Raw genomic sequence first — 13,343 nt, forward strand, 5'->3', positions numbered from 1 at the left:
TATTTATACTTAAATGGATATGTTAAAAGAAGACAATACAACCCATAGTGAAATTGTCTTCTTTATCATATCTTTTTATGGCTTCACATCACACGTCATGCATGCGTGCATGCTAACCACTTTGACAGTTTTCGATGGGGAGTGCTTTCAAGGTCTAAGATGTGTGAGGTTGTCTATTTTCTTCTGTTTTCTTAGGAATACTGTATGCAGTGAGTAGCTTTAGCTTTTGATGATTTGTTATTGTATGCATTCAGGCTCAAGACAGGCTATACAGAAGCAAGACGCTACCTAAAGCCACTTTCATAAACAACCCATGCAATGCGCATTCTTTCACCTAGTTTAACTGATAAAACCAAAACCTTCTTCGCAATTGAATAGATCCTTGCAAAGAAAATTTTCACACTAATGTCAAGAAGGAATCTCCACGGCCCATTATTATTAAATTACAGTTGGTTCGGGTAAACAGTATGATATATTATATTACCAAAATTGGTTAAGAATGATTGATAAAAGACAAATAGACTATCTATCTTAAAGCCAAAGGGGCTCTGTTTTGTCTTTCCTCTTTCTCCAAATTGTTGCAACTTGCAAGAACAAATTCTTGTTCGCTTTAACTGACTTGTCGAATCAATCGCTAACCAGAAAAAAGTAAAAAGATAAAGACAAAAAGCACTTAAACACCAATCTTCGACACAGCATTGAGACAAAAATAAATAAATAAATAAATAAAAATAAAAATAAAAAAGATGCCTGTAATGATATATTTCTGGAAATTTCAGTTGACAACTTGGTAAGAAATCCACTGAATTCTTGGCAAACTGGAGCGAATGGTACACCGTGTATTTCCAACGTGGTTGAAATTACACTGGTCAACGCCTTCTCTATGCACCGCGGTGTGAAACTGTATAAAATGCAATAGCTGGAAGCTATGGGGACTCATTGTGAACCCAAAAGGGGAAGGGGAAAAGAAAATTTTCACCCTTCTTCTACCGTTTCCCAAAAGAATACCATGAAATACAAGTTGATGTTGAGAAGTTTCTCTCGAAAGTATATGAACGTTTTTTACGGATGACAGAGAGACAAGTCAAGCCAATGGATATCACGGTGTTCTCATCGAATCTTGTCGCCTTAGAGGGATGCCTTCAGATCCGAAACCATCCTCGTCTGCGTGCTTAGGTAACCGCAAAGACATAGATGTTGTCAAACCTGTACCTGCTTTCGTAACGTCAATTTAAAAATCCGGAATGTAAAAAACTAATTCTAATAAAAACTAATCTTAAATTTATAAGAAAAAAAAACAATTGTGAGAATGATAAATTGAGAGAACGATAACAAGAGCATACCATCACCCATATCCTTGGTTTTGTGAAGAAGAAACGTTCCAGAAAGGATTGTCACGAACCCACACATTTCTGTGACAATCTGCGTTGGATTCTGCCTATCCCAATCCTGATGAAAGAAAGAAAACTAATCAAATTCAATCCAAGAAAATTTCCCAGTCAGTGGGTGGAGGATGATTATGCAAACCATATAAAAAGAAAACAAGAGATTATTAAGAGGGTCCAATCTGATGAAATACATTACACTTGTCTTACATTTGTGGATTTATGCAAACTCATGCTGATATTCAAACACAGACCATTATGAAATATATTTTGCAACACATGAAATATTCAAATCATTAGCTAGTTTGCATTGCTCTAAGGATCTACTTCCAATGAGTTATGGAATTTCCATCAAGGGAGGAGAGAAAGGAGAATTAATTATAAAGATGATTTAAAATAAAAATAAAATAGGTTTAATACAAGGAAAAGGGGAATGTTCAAATCGATTGGGGTATATAGAGAAATTAAGACTATTCAAAAAAAAAAAAAAAAAAAAATTACTGGAGGTTATTTAGATATGGGGTCTGATTAGATAAAATATGGGTGCTACTCTTTTTTTAACAAACCCAATCACTTTATACACATAAAGAGACTCAATTAGCAAAGAATCCGCACAACCAAAATGAGCAATCAGTTCAGACAGGGTAAGAGTGAAGGAGTTTGGGGAAAAGGTTTGTTGGACTAGCTTAACTTTCAAGATTTTAATAAAGAGCCAGTAGCTAGCATCTCAACTCTAATAAAATAATACATTAATTATACTACAAGTAGCCAGACTGAAGAATTTACCTTAAACATGATCACACTAGCCAAAATGGTAAGTGATGTGAACATGACATAGTAAATGGGAGATACAACTGCTGTGTTAAAAGTGTCAAGCGCCTGCATTAGCAACAACAAAAATGAATGATCAAGGAAATCATAAAGACCAAAAAAAATGAAACCACCAGAACTTGACAGGGTTGGGGTGAGGACGAGAGATGAAGTGATGATGCAAATTCAAGGATGGTTTTATTGAGGTCCATGCAAGTACGGATTGAAGCCCTAATTCAAGGTCCAACCCTCAAAAGAATACATATACTTTCAAGTTTTAAGGATAGGAATTTGACAGACAAGTGCTAAATCTAGCTACTCAAATTATCAAACATTCTGTCACAACATTGATGTCTCACATTCCTGAATACAATATATAACCAAGTAGACCAAAGTGCTGGGTTGTCATAGTAATAATGATATAAACATCCTGGCAACCACAGCATTGACTCGCTCATGTGCCTCCACTAAGAAAATTTTAATTTTCTTTGCAAAAGGGGGTCAATCTTCTAGTTGTTATCCAACAATAAAGCCACAAAACTGGTAAATCCTTCCAGACCACCAGTTTTCCATGAAAGTTGCTAGGAAGGCAATTCTTGCAACCAGTCCTGGATAGTAAGTGTATGCAATCGTGAATTCCAAAATAAAAGTAGTCCAATATCATAAAGCTCATGAGAACTCAACTCAAGCAAAACAAATAGGGCAATAGTCTTGAGAGAATTCCATTGCACAACCTATCCTTTATAAACTGCATAAGGTTTGCTCAGCACAAGATTCTAGAAATTACCCTGCCCTACCAAACTGCAAAACCTTATATCTGATCACTGCCAACTGCCCACAATCTAATCAATCCCAGTCCATACCACAACAATCTACAGTGACCTCAGTTATCTACACTGCACCTCCCCCAGTCTACAAAAAAACCCTATTCATCACGACAAATTAATAAAATCCAATTCTCTATAACCTTACTATGCATGCCTCCATACAATTACATCAATTCATGGCATCTGGTAACACATCTAGCGCATGTAATAGACATGTGTTGCATCACAAACCAAAAACACGTTAACATTGCTAAAGAAAGAAATGTAGGGTCTATTACACTGTAACCAAGACATTCTTTGAACAACCTGAACCTTTATGCTCGGCCTAAACCTGAAGAAAGCAATCCCCAGAATAGCCAGGCAGAAGGGGATGAATATGTGATCAAAGATCCATCAATAAACCATTTCACAATTCCTCAAGTTCTTTTGGAAAATCTCATGCAGCCCCAGTATGACTAAGAAAGCCAGGGAAGTTTATATATCACTCAACTCAAGATTCCAATCTAATATTGAAAACCAGAAGATGTGAAAGAAAACAAAAGTCATGTAATTGAAAGTTATAAAACTTCTTCTCAAATCAACATATTCACTTATTCACATAGAGTACACACCTATGCTAAGCCAACTTGATAATCTTACAGCAAGGATGCCTCCTGAGGACATTTGCAGATAGACCACTACAGAATCAGCAAGATCTATTACCCAGATAATTACTAGGTTGCTTTATTTTATCAGACCCATCATTATCCAATGCGAGTAGAAATTTTCAGGCAAAGCATAAGCGAAGTTTGTCACAAACATAACCACAAGGACTTTTCTAAAATCAAGACTTCTCATCATCATCTCTTCATCCCTATTTTGTTTTAGAAATCACCTATAAAGGCTTTTTGTCTCATTTCCAAGATATATCATGGCTTTTAATACTTTTCTTATTTTCTTTCAAGTAGCCTTTCTCATTTGATAAAAGGGCCATTCAGTTTCCAGCTTGAATAACTTAACAAAAGAAGCATTTTGAACCCCCTAGAGTAATATATCAATACAGACAAGGACCACAAGCTTGTGCATCAGGAGAATAACCTTTCAAGTTTATCGAGCATAAATAAGAACAAAGAAGAAACGGTCATTACCTTGTTCAAATAATTCATTTGGGTAATCACACAAGTAATTACAATTAGAGTGAATGCCCATGTTTGGGGATATATTAGCTGATTCATTCCAGACAATGTTAACTTCAGAGCAATTCCTAGAGCTTTAACACTCATAACCTGTCAAAAAACACTACGATTACAAACACTAGACAGGAAATGCTTGGCTAAACATAACACAAATTACCAAAAACCAAGTACCAAGTACCAATACATACCGACAATGAACCTACAAGAGAACAGATTCCAATATAAACCATTATGTGTGTCTGACCATACTCTGGGATAAATTGGAATATAAGGATAAATACAGCTGTTGTGACCAAAGCCGCATACAAGAGAAAAGCTGGAAAGAGGAAAAGAATGTCATCAAATTCATTGATCTGCAATTTAAACAATAACTGAAGGCAAGAATGGATAAATAGACGAATATTTTAAGGAAAATAAACACCTGGCTCTGTAGCAAGATTCCAAACTTCTATTACAGATTCAATCTCACGTTCTTGAGGAGCATGCAGCACAATTGTTGTGGAGCCCACAACACAAAGTGCACAACCAAGAATACCAAAAATATGTAGTCTCTCACGTAAAATGATATGAGCAAGAACAGCACTGCAAGAGAACACCATACTCAACACCATCACCAGCAAATCAAACCTAAACTTGGAGGGGCTTTTCTCTGTACCTGATAATAATGCTGAGAGCACCAAGCGGTGTAACTAATATAGCAGGTGCAAATGCATAAGCAGCAAAATTAGCAATTTCCCCGACAATCACTGTAAAATTAGCAATTGCCCATCAGAATAATCATTCTTCAGAACAACCATAAATTGCAATCAACCCACATGGTTAACTCAATCCAGAAATCAAAATTAGCAACTTTTTCGATTAATTTCAATAAATTAACATAGGACATTAATAAGGAAACTGTTATGTCGACTCAAAATTCAATTTACACTCTTAAGTTCTCACAATCAAGTCATCCAAGAGGCCCATAAAGAATAAAATTTATAATATAGTAAAACCTCTCTATAGTCATAATGTTGGGACCAACAAAATTTATTACTATAAAGAGGTTATAACTTAATAGAGGTGCAATTACAAGAATTATTATTTTGATTCAAAAATTATTGTTTTAATTTCTTATTTTATAATTCATGTTTTAGTAGTATTAAGATTTCAATTCATTGTTTTAATAGCATTAGGATAGTAACGGAAATGGATATCAAAGAGTCATTGCGAAATTGAGTGATAAAATTCGACAACTTCACTATAATCAAATGGATATTAATGTCTTCATCAATCATCCAAATGAGCAACAAGTCGTGTATGTTTTAATTAAAGAAGAAATCATTACTAGAATTAGACAAGAAGAGTAAGGAGATAATCTAAGGATGATAGCATAAAAATACCAAAAGTTTCGTGTCAAAAAGCTCTAAACATGTTTGAGAAGTTAGAAATATTTTGGCTTCAACAAGAAAGTGTCTATGTTGCGGACTTATTAGGTACCCGAAAGATAAAAAATATGGTAAAAACTTTAAAACATAAATTAATTTCCCAAACAACTTTAGATAAATATTTTATTTCATCTTAAACCTTTAATGTAAAACAACATATATTTTTTGCAATATACATATAATTATTACTATATAGAGACAAATTCCTTAAGATGAGATCTAGAAAAATTATAACTTATTACAATGTGAAATTTATTCTTATTTATAACTGGCCTAAGTTGGGATTAAAATTTTTTATGACTACATGGAGGTTATTCCTATATAAAGTATAACTATAAAGAGGTTCTACTGTATATTTTCTATTGCACTAATTTACACTCAATGAAAGAGAAAATCAAACAAAATTTCTGGATGGTGATAAGTGAAGAAAAAATAGTCAGATTAAACTCACTTGTTATCATGCCCACCCACCATAGTGGCTCATACAAGTAAGAATAGCCTCCAACCCCTGCAAAACAATCAGCGATTCAATTTTAGAGGAACTCTAGTCGAGATAAAAGCAAAAGTACAGTAACTGCTCAAGAAAACTAATACACATACTTCTTGAGCACATCACCATAAGATCATTGCATAGTATAAGCAAATAATTATCACAAATTTACACAATTAAAAAGTAAATTAAGTCCAAAAATCATAAATCATCAAACCAATTTTTTCAAAATAAGCAGCATGTCAGAACCTGAGTATGTCTATTTTTCGAAGGCACATGAACTTCTCTCGTGAACATAATTCATTTATACAAGATACAGATTAGAAAGACTATTCCTTTAGCACATCTATCAAGTATCAAAAGAGAATTAAGATGCGATAAAAATAAGACAAACCCAACAAAATTAAGACAATCTCTTCAAGTTATCGTTCCATTCGATGCAAAAAAGCTATAATTGGATATCGCCACATAAAAACAGTTTCAGATTCAGGTTCACTACATCAAGATATCATTTCCCATATTTTACAACATTTTTCAAAGAAAGACAAAGTACCACTGTACCAACAGAACTTTCCTAAAATTAAGCCCACAAATTTTCATGTTACTAAATACCTAACAGTTCAAAACCACAAAGAAAACAAAACAAATGCCGCCCATAACGCCGTACCAAGTGAAAAGAACGCCAAGACAAGTCAACTGGTACCGGTCCAGTAACGTCACCGGGGCAATTACAACACAAAAATTAATTAATTAATTAAAAAAATAAACGAAATTAATCAAACNAGAGGTTCTACTGTATATTTTCTATTGCACTAATTTACACTCAATGAAAGAGAAAATCAAACAAAATTACTGGATGGTGATAAGTGAAGAAAAAATAGTCAGATTAAACTCACTTGTTATCATGCCCACCCACCATAGTGGCTCATACAAGTAAGAATAGCCTCCAACCCCTGCAAAACAATCAGCGATTCAATTTTAGAGGAACTCTAGTCGAGATAAAAGCAAAAGTACAGTAACTGCTCAAGAAAACTAATACATATACTTCTTGAGAACATCACCATAAGATCATTGCATAGTATAAGCAAATAATTATCACAAATTTACACAATTAAAAAGTAAATTAAGTCCAAAAATCATAAATAATCAAACCAATTTTTTCAAAATAAGCAGCATGTCAGAACCTGAGTATGTCTATTTTTCGAAGGCACATGAACTTCTCTCGTGAACATAATTCATTTATACAAGATACAGATTAGAAAGACTATTCCTTTAGCACATCTATCAAGTATCAAAAGAGAATTAAGATGCGATAAAAATAAGACAAACCCAACAAAATTAAGACAATCTCTTCAAGTTATCGTTCCATTCGATGCAAAAAAGCTATAATTGGATATCGCCACATAAAAACAGTTTCAGGTTCAGGTTCACTACATCAAGATATCATTTCCCATATTTTACTACATTTTTCAAAGAAAGACAAAGTACCACTGTACCAACAGAACTTTCCTAAAATTAAGCCCACAAATTTTCATGTTACTAAATACCTAACAGTTCAAAACCACAAAGAAAACAAAACAAATGCCGCCCATAACGCCGTACCAAGTGAAAAGAACGCCAAGACAAGTCAACTGGTACCGGTCCAGTAACGTCACCGGGGCAATTACAACACAAAAATAAATAAATAAATTAAAAAAAATAAACGAAAATAATCAAACAGACCTGCTCTAATACCAGAAGCGCCGGCTTTCTTCAAGCCCTTCTTCTTAACAATGAAACTAGCACCGATAAAAACACTGGACGAGAGCGCCAAAACCAGACCTTTTATGTTATCCGATGACATGCCATCTCTCCAGCTCTGACTCGTTCCTGACGCCATTCACTGACGCCGGATTATCAACTCAGTCGCAACAACTCCGACTGAGCCACCAAATCCACTTCAACTCAGTCGATACTTAGTCGTTTCACAACAGCCAAAACGCGTCTATCGTCGACGTGATAGAAATGGAATCCTGCTTATTAATCTCTACTCAAATCGCCGTCGTTTCAGTACATCAATGAAGCTTACCTTTCCAGGTTCCAACAAACGAAGATCTTAGAAAAAAGAGAGTGCTGCTGAGGTGGTTTTGTCTTTACTAAAATCCGGCGTCGTTTGACTAATCAAGATTACGCTTCTCCAGTTCTCGTTTCAACTCAAAAGAGATCTTGAAGAAATGAAATTAAAAAGTTGCGGAAGAATACGCTTTAAACTTCGGTCAATTCGACATAGTTTCAATACTCTGTTTGAACTGAGGGAGATCTTAGAGAGACGAGAGATGAGAAAAGAGGAGAGTTGGAGTTGAATTGACTGGGCGGTGATTCAGGACGAGTAGATCTCGGGAGATTTGAAAAGATAGAGATTAGCGGAAAAAAGATCTATGTTGTCTTTTGTATAGCGTCGCGGTTGCATTAAAAACGGTGTCGTGTCGGTGAGGAGAGAGCGAGAGTGTTTGGTGGGAAGAAGAAGAACAGATGTGAAGGTGAGGAGGAGAGGTTTGAAGAGAAGTTAATTAGCAAAATAAGGACTCTTCTCCGACTCAGCGTTGATGACCGCTACGCTTTATCTTTCTTTCATATCCATCTTTGGCTACCCGATTCTTTCCTTTTTTTTTTTTTTACTTATTTGATTATATAATAATTAAAATTCAATAAAAAAATGCGAAGAATATAATAAAAAAGGTTAATTCGATAAATAATTGATAACATATTAATTATGGGTAGGGGTGAGCAGTTTTAGATATATGATATTTTTCGAAAAAATCGAAACCGAAACTTGTCGTTATCGTGTTTCATGCATGTTCCAAACGAGAATCATAGTATTCATTCCTATGGCAATGGAAATGAAAAACAAGAGATCATTTTTCTAGAAATATGGACAAATGGAAGTTTAACTCGTAAAGAAGCACTTCATGAAGCCTCCCGAAATTTGATTGATTGATTTATTCCCTTTCTACAGGCAGCAGAAGAAAACTTACATTTAGAGTACAATCAATACAAGGTTACTTTAACTTTTTTTACTTTTCATGATCGATTGGCTAAACTAAAGAAGAAAAAAGAAATAGCATTGAAATCCATTTTTATTGACCAATCAGAATTGTCTCCTAGGATCCATAATTATCTTAAAAAGTCTAATACACATACATTATTTGACCTTTTGAATAACAGTCAAGAAGACCTTATGAAAATAGAACATTTTCGCATAGAAGATGTAAAACAGATATTGGACGTTCTAGAAAATAAATAAAAAAACATTTCACAATTGATTTACTGAAAAGAAAAATCAATTGAATTTATTTCTTTTTTTTATAAAGAATAAAAAAAATAGAAAAACTAAAACGGTTTGCACCTTTAGCACAATTTAGATATTCGGACCAGAATTTAATTGAATAGAAATATCTAGGGAGAATTCACTGTGACTTTGAAGCGATTACTCCCTAGTAGAGTTGGTCAAGGACCAATCCCAAGCAGGCCCGGGATTGGTCCTTTTGGGACTGATCCCAAATGGGACCAGTCGCTCATGGGCTTAGGACCATGAGCAATTTCAAGACCGGTCCTATGGGCTTGGAAAAAATATTTTTTTCACCTGATCCTTTTTATATTTTAGGGACGAAACGAAATTTTGTAAGGGGTTTTTAGTATGTTTCAGGGGTAGATTAGTAAGTTTCTAAAAGTTTAACTAATTTTAAAAAATAATAAAATAATAAATAAATTAGTAGTTAATTTTAACATAAATGTAATATTCACATTTCACACATTCACAAATAAACAATTAAATAAATTTTTTTTATTAAATTATTCATCTTCATCGTCAACAATATTTACATCATTCAAATTTATATTCCTAAAGAGTTCGAGTAGTTCGGGATCTTCAGGGTGCTGTTGTAGTCTTCTTTCTGCATGAGTCCAATCCCATAAACACGTTATCACTTCAATCATCTCATCGGTTAAAGAACATCTTCTGTCTTCAACAATCCGGCCACTCGTTGAAAATGTTGACTCAGATGCAATTGTAGAAACCGGAATAGATAAAATGTCACGTGCCATTTGGGTTACAATGGGGAATCGACTTTCATGTTGGTTCCACCATTGAAGAATATCCATGTCATGTTTCTCCTTCATTGTCATAAAGGATAAGTTCACTTGTAGGTAGCGATTCAGCTCATTTGGTCCATGTATGTACGAGCTGGAGCTACTACTTCCGCCATGTTCCATATACATCCACTTGCTCGATCCTTGATGGAGGTTTGCATTAGGGTCCTGATCATCTCTCCTAAACGTTCCACTTCCACTTCCATTGTACCTGTTCTCATATAAAGAAAAAAGGCTATCCAATTTTTGTTTAAAGTCAGTCAAATAAGACGTATAATCATGTCCTAAATGCTGGCCTAACTCAGTAATTATACAGTTAACTACGTGTAATTTAAACCTAGGATCTACAACAAGGCCTAATCCATATAAGAATGGAATATCTAACCAATATTTCCCATATTTTTCGTCTATCTTTAAAACAATTTCCCTTAAAACGTTATTATATCTATATTTAGTAAAAATTTTATGCAATTTGAAGTAAAATATCTAACACTAAATTATTAGTCGGATAATAAATACCACTTAATGTATTAGTAGAATCATACAAAATTTTAAGAAATGAATAAAAAAGTTCACAAACCGCCCAATCATCATAGTTGACAACTTCCTCTGGATAGTGCTTTCGATTGACAAAATCTGTAATTTGTTTTGCGGTTGGCAAAGCTTTTTCAACATCAAGTAGGTGGAGTTCCAATGGATAGACATGTCCGTACATAACTTCAAAGGTCGAATCGGTGGGTCCTCTTGCTTACAATATTTAATGTACTCCGCCATCTTTTATTGCTACCGCCAACGATAAATCTGATAGTCACACGCATCCTCTCCATCTTCGAATGTATAGCATCTAAACCTGCTTTAACTATCAAATTGATGATGTGGCAAGCACATCTCTGGTGAAAAAATTTGCCTTCACCATGCAGATCCAATCTCTTTTCAAATAAAGAGATTGCCGCGGTGTTAGCAACTGCATTATCAAGCGTTAGCACTACAACTCTATCAGTTAATAAATATTCTTGCAAAACTTCAAGAATTGTAAAATAAATAGTTTTAGCACTATGTTTTTCATATAATTGTTTAAAACCCATCAATTTTTGTTGTAAACCCCAATTATGTCTAAGAAATGTACTGTGATAGTTAAAAAACCGATTTTTGATCTACAAGCCTATATGTCTGATATAAGTGCAATAGATGTATTCCTAAAATTTTGAAATTCGTTTTCAAGTTTATTATTTATTTTGTTAGAAAGTTTTAGTATATCTCTTCTACTTGTACTTCTACTAACAGGGGTATATGCTGGACAAAATGCAGTTTTAGTCATGTGAATAAAATAAGGATTTTCAGATAAACAAATAGGAGAGTCCGTAGCAACTATGAATCTTGCTATTTCCTCTCGTGCAACATCTACATTATATTGCCATGTTGAGAGAGTTGAGGATTGTGAATTAAAATTAAGTTGAGTTTGAATTTGTCTACCTGATCCGGTTGAAGATGCATCGGGCAACTGCATTATTTGTGGGTGCTTCTTCTCCACATGTTGTTGCATCGTTGAAGTCCCCTTCTCAGCGCCAATAATGGTTCCACATAAATTACATACCCCACACGATTCTTCCCCCTCCCCATTTGTCTTTGGCCGTTTTGATTTGGTGAAGTGTCGCCATAGATCGAACACGACCCTCTTTGACAGTCGAGGGGGGGGGGGGGGGGGTTCGGCTATGCCCGTGCCCGTTGACTCGCAACTCGCATGTGTTTGGCTACACCTCGTCCCAATCGAATATGGTTATGGAATTGTAGTTGCTGCCTCTATAGGAAAGGGTGAAAATGGATTAAACCCTTCCATTTCTTCGGTGGATGGAACGTAAAACTCATTTGGGGATGATCCTCGGAATGCATTATTTCGGGAATCCATTATGAATTTATGATAAAATAATAAATAATTAAAATGAAAATAAATTAAATAATAATATGAATAAGAGATGATATTGAAAAATAGAAAAAATTGAATAATATAAATTAATTAATTATAAATATAAATATGACCGTAGAAAGTAAAATTTTTTTTTTTTTTAAATAAATTTTGTAAAATTTCCTTTTAACCATACAATTTATGTTTATTTCAAAATTTATAGGGGGTTTTAGTAATTGTACAAGAGACTAAAACGAAAAAGTTTAAAAAAAATTTTGGCCTACGCCCGGGCCTTGGAGGAGGGCCCAGTGGAGGGATCGGGCCTCCTCCTTAGACCTGGTCTCGTTTTGGGACCAAGCCTCCTAGGATTGATCCTCTCAAGGACCGATCCTAGGACCGGGTTTTTGGACCCAGGCCCAAGTGCCCACCTCTACTCCCTAGATACACATGTCATCATATTTTACAATTTGACAATAGAATCAATTTAAAAAAGACATAAACAAAGACAAGGATAATCTTTCGAAAAGGTACTCTCTAAAGGAACCGATGAACAAATCAAAATAAAAGATCTGCTTTGACATGAAATGGATATATCCATATATTTGACTTGTATTTATGAAATGATAAAATATGGCAAAATCTATAAAAAAAAGTGTTTCACGTAGGACTAGACGGATTGGTTCACGTAAAAGTGCACGTTGAATAACAAAAGGCATTATTCATGTTCAAGCAAGTTTCAACAACACCATTGTGACTATTACAGATGTACTGGGGCGAGTGATTTCTTGGTCCTCCGCTGGGACTTGTGGATTCAAGGGTACAAGACAAGGGACACCCTTTGCTGCTCAAACCGCAGCAGGAAATGCTATTCGAGCAGTGGCAAATCAAGGTATGCAACGAGCAAAAGTCATGATAAAAGGTCCGGAACTCGAAAGAGATGCAACATTACGAGCTATTCGTAGAAGTGGTATACTTTTAAGTTTCGTAAGGGATGTAACCCCTATGCCACATAATGGCTTGTAATATCTCACTAGGCAAGTATTCACTGACTATCTTATAGAGAGAATCTAGAGAATTGCTAGCTTAAAAAAGGTGTTTGTCTAAAATTTTTATCCTTAATCCAGTTATAAAATACTATTACACAATGAATATTTCTCACATATATAAAAATAATAAGAATTCCAATGAACCGGAAAGC

General features: G+C 34.6%; 1 protein-coding gene across 3 annotated transcripts; it reads right to left on the reverse strand.

Moving 5' to 3' along the window:
- Window positions 1-523: 523 nt before the first annotated feature.
- LOC116111870 (probable magnesium transporter NIPA4) lies at window positions 524-8,736 on the reverse strand. Of its 3 annotated transcripts, none has more exons than XM_031398032.1 (9): window positions 7,837-8,736; window positions 7,011-7,067; window positions 4,853-4,943; window positions 4,619-4,779; window positions 4,386-4,513; window positions 4,150-4,287; window positions 2,172-2,264; window positions 1,344-1,449; window positions 524-1,215 (listed from the first exon to the last, which is right to left on the reverse strand). In XM_031398032.1, exons 1-9 carry the CDS (start codon window positions 7,991-7,993, stop codon window positions 1,100-1,102), a joined length of 1,047 nt encoding a protein of 348 aa, XP_031253892.1. In that variant the 5' UTR covers window positions 7,994-8,736; the 3' UTR covers window positions 524-1,099. The 3 variants fall into 3 exon arrangements, with proteins under 3 accessions (XP_031253892.1, XP_031253893.1, XP_031253894.1); XM_031398033.1 differs by having other exon boundaries at window positions 524-1,212; window positions 7,837-8,734; XM_031398034.1 differs by lacking the exons at window positions 7,011-7,067; window positions 7,837-8,736 and adding exons at window positions 6,076-6,132; window positions 6,509-6,532.
- Window positions 8,737-13,343: the final 4,607 nt, after the last annotated feature.

This window comes from Pistacia vera, unplaced genomic scaffold, assembly GCF_008641045.1.
Source record: "Pistacia vera cultivar Batoury unplaced genomic scaffold, PisVer_v2 Contig652, whole genome shotgun sequence".
Taxonomy (NCBI): Eukaryota; Viridiplantae; Streptophyta; class Magnoliopsida; order Sapindales; family Anacardiaceae; genus Pistacia; species Pistacia vera.

Excerpts from the sequence above, each read along its gene's own strand:
- LOC116111870 (XM_031398032.1), bottom strand. The coding sequence starts at position 7,993 with ATGGCGTCAGGAACGAGTCAGAGCTGGAGAGATGGCATGTCATCGGAT. Across the intron at positions 7,068-7,836 it reads CGCTTCTGGTATTAGAGCAG|GGGTTGGAGGCTATTCTTAC; the intron begins GTCTGTTTGATT and ends ATTGTTTTGCAG. Across the intron at positions 4,944-7,010 it reads GTGGGTGGGCATGATAACAA|TGATTGTCGGGGAAATTGCT; the intron begins GTGAGTTTAATC and ends CTAATTTTACAG.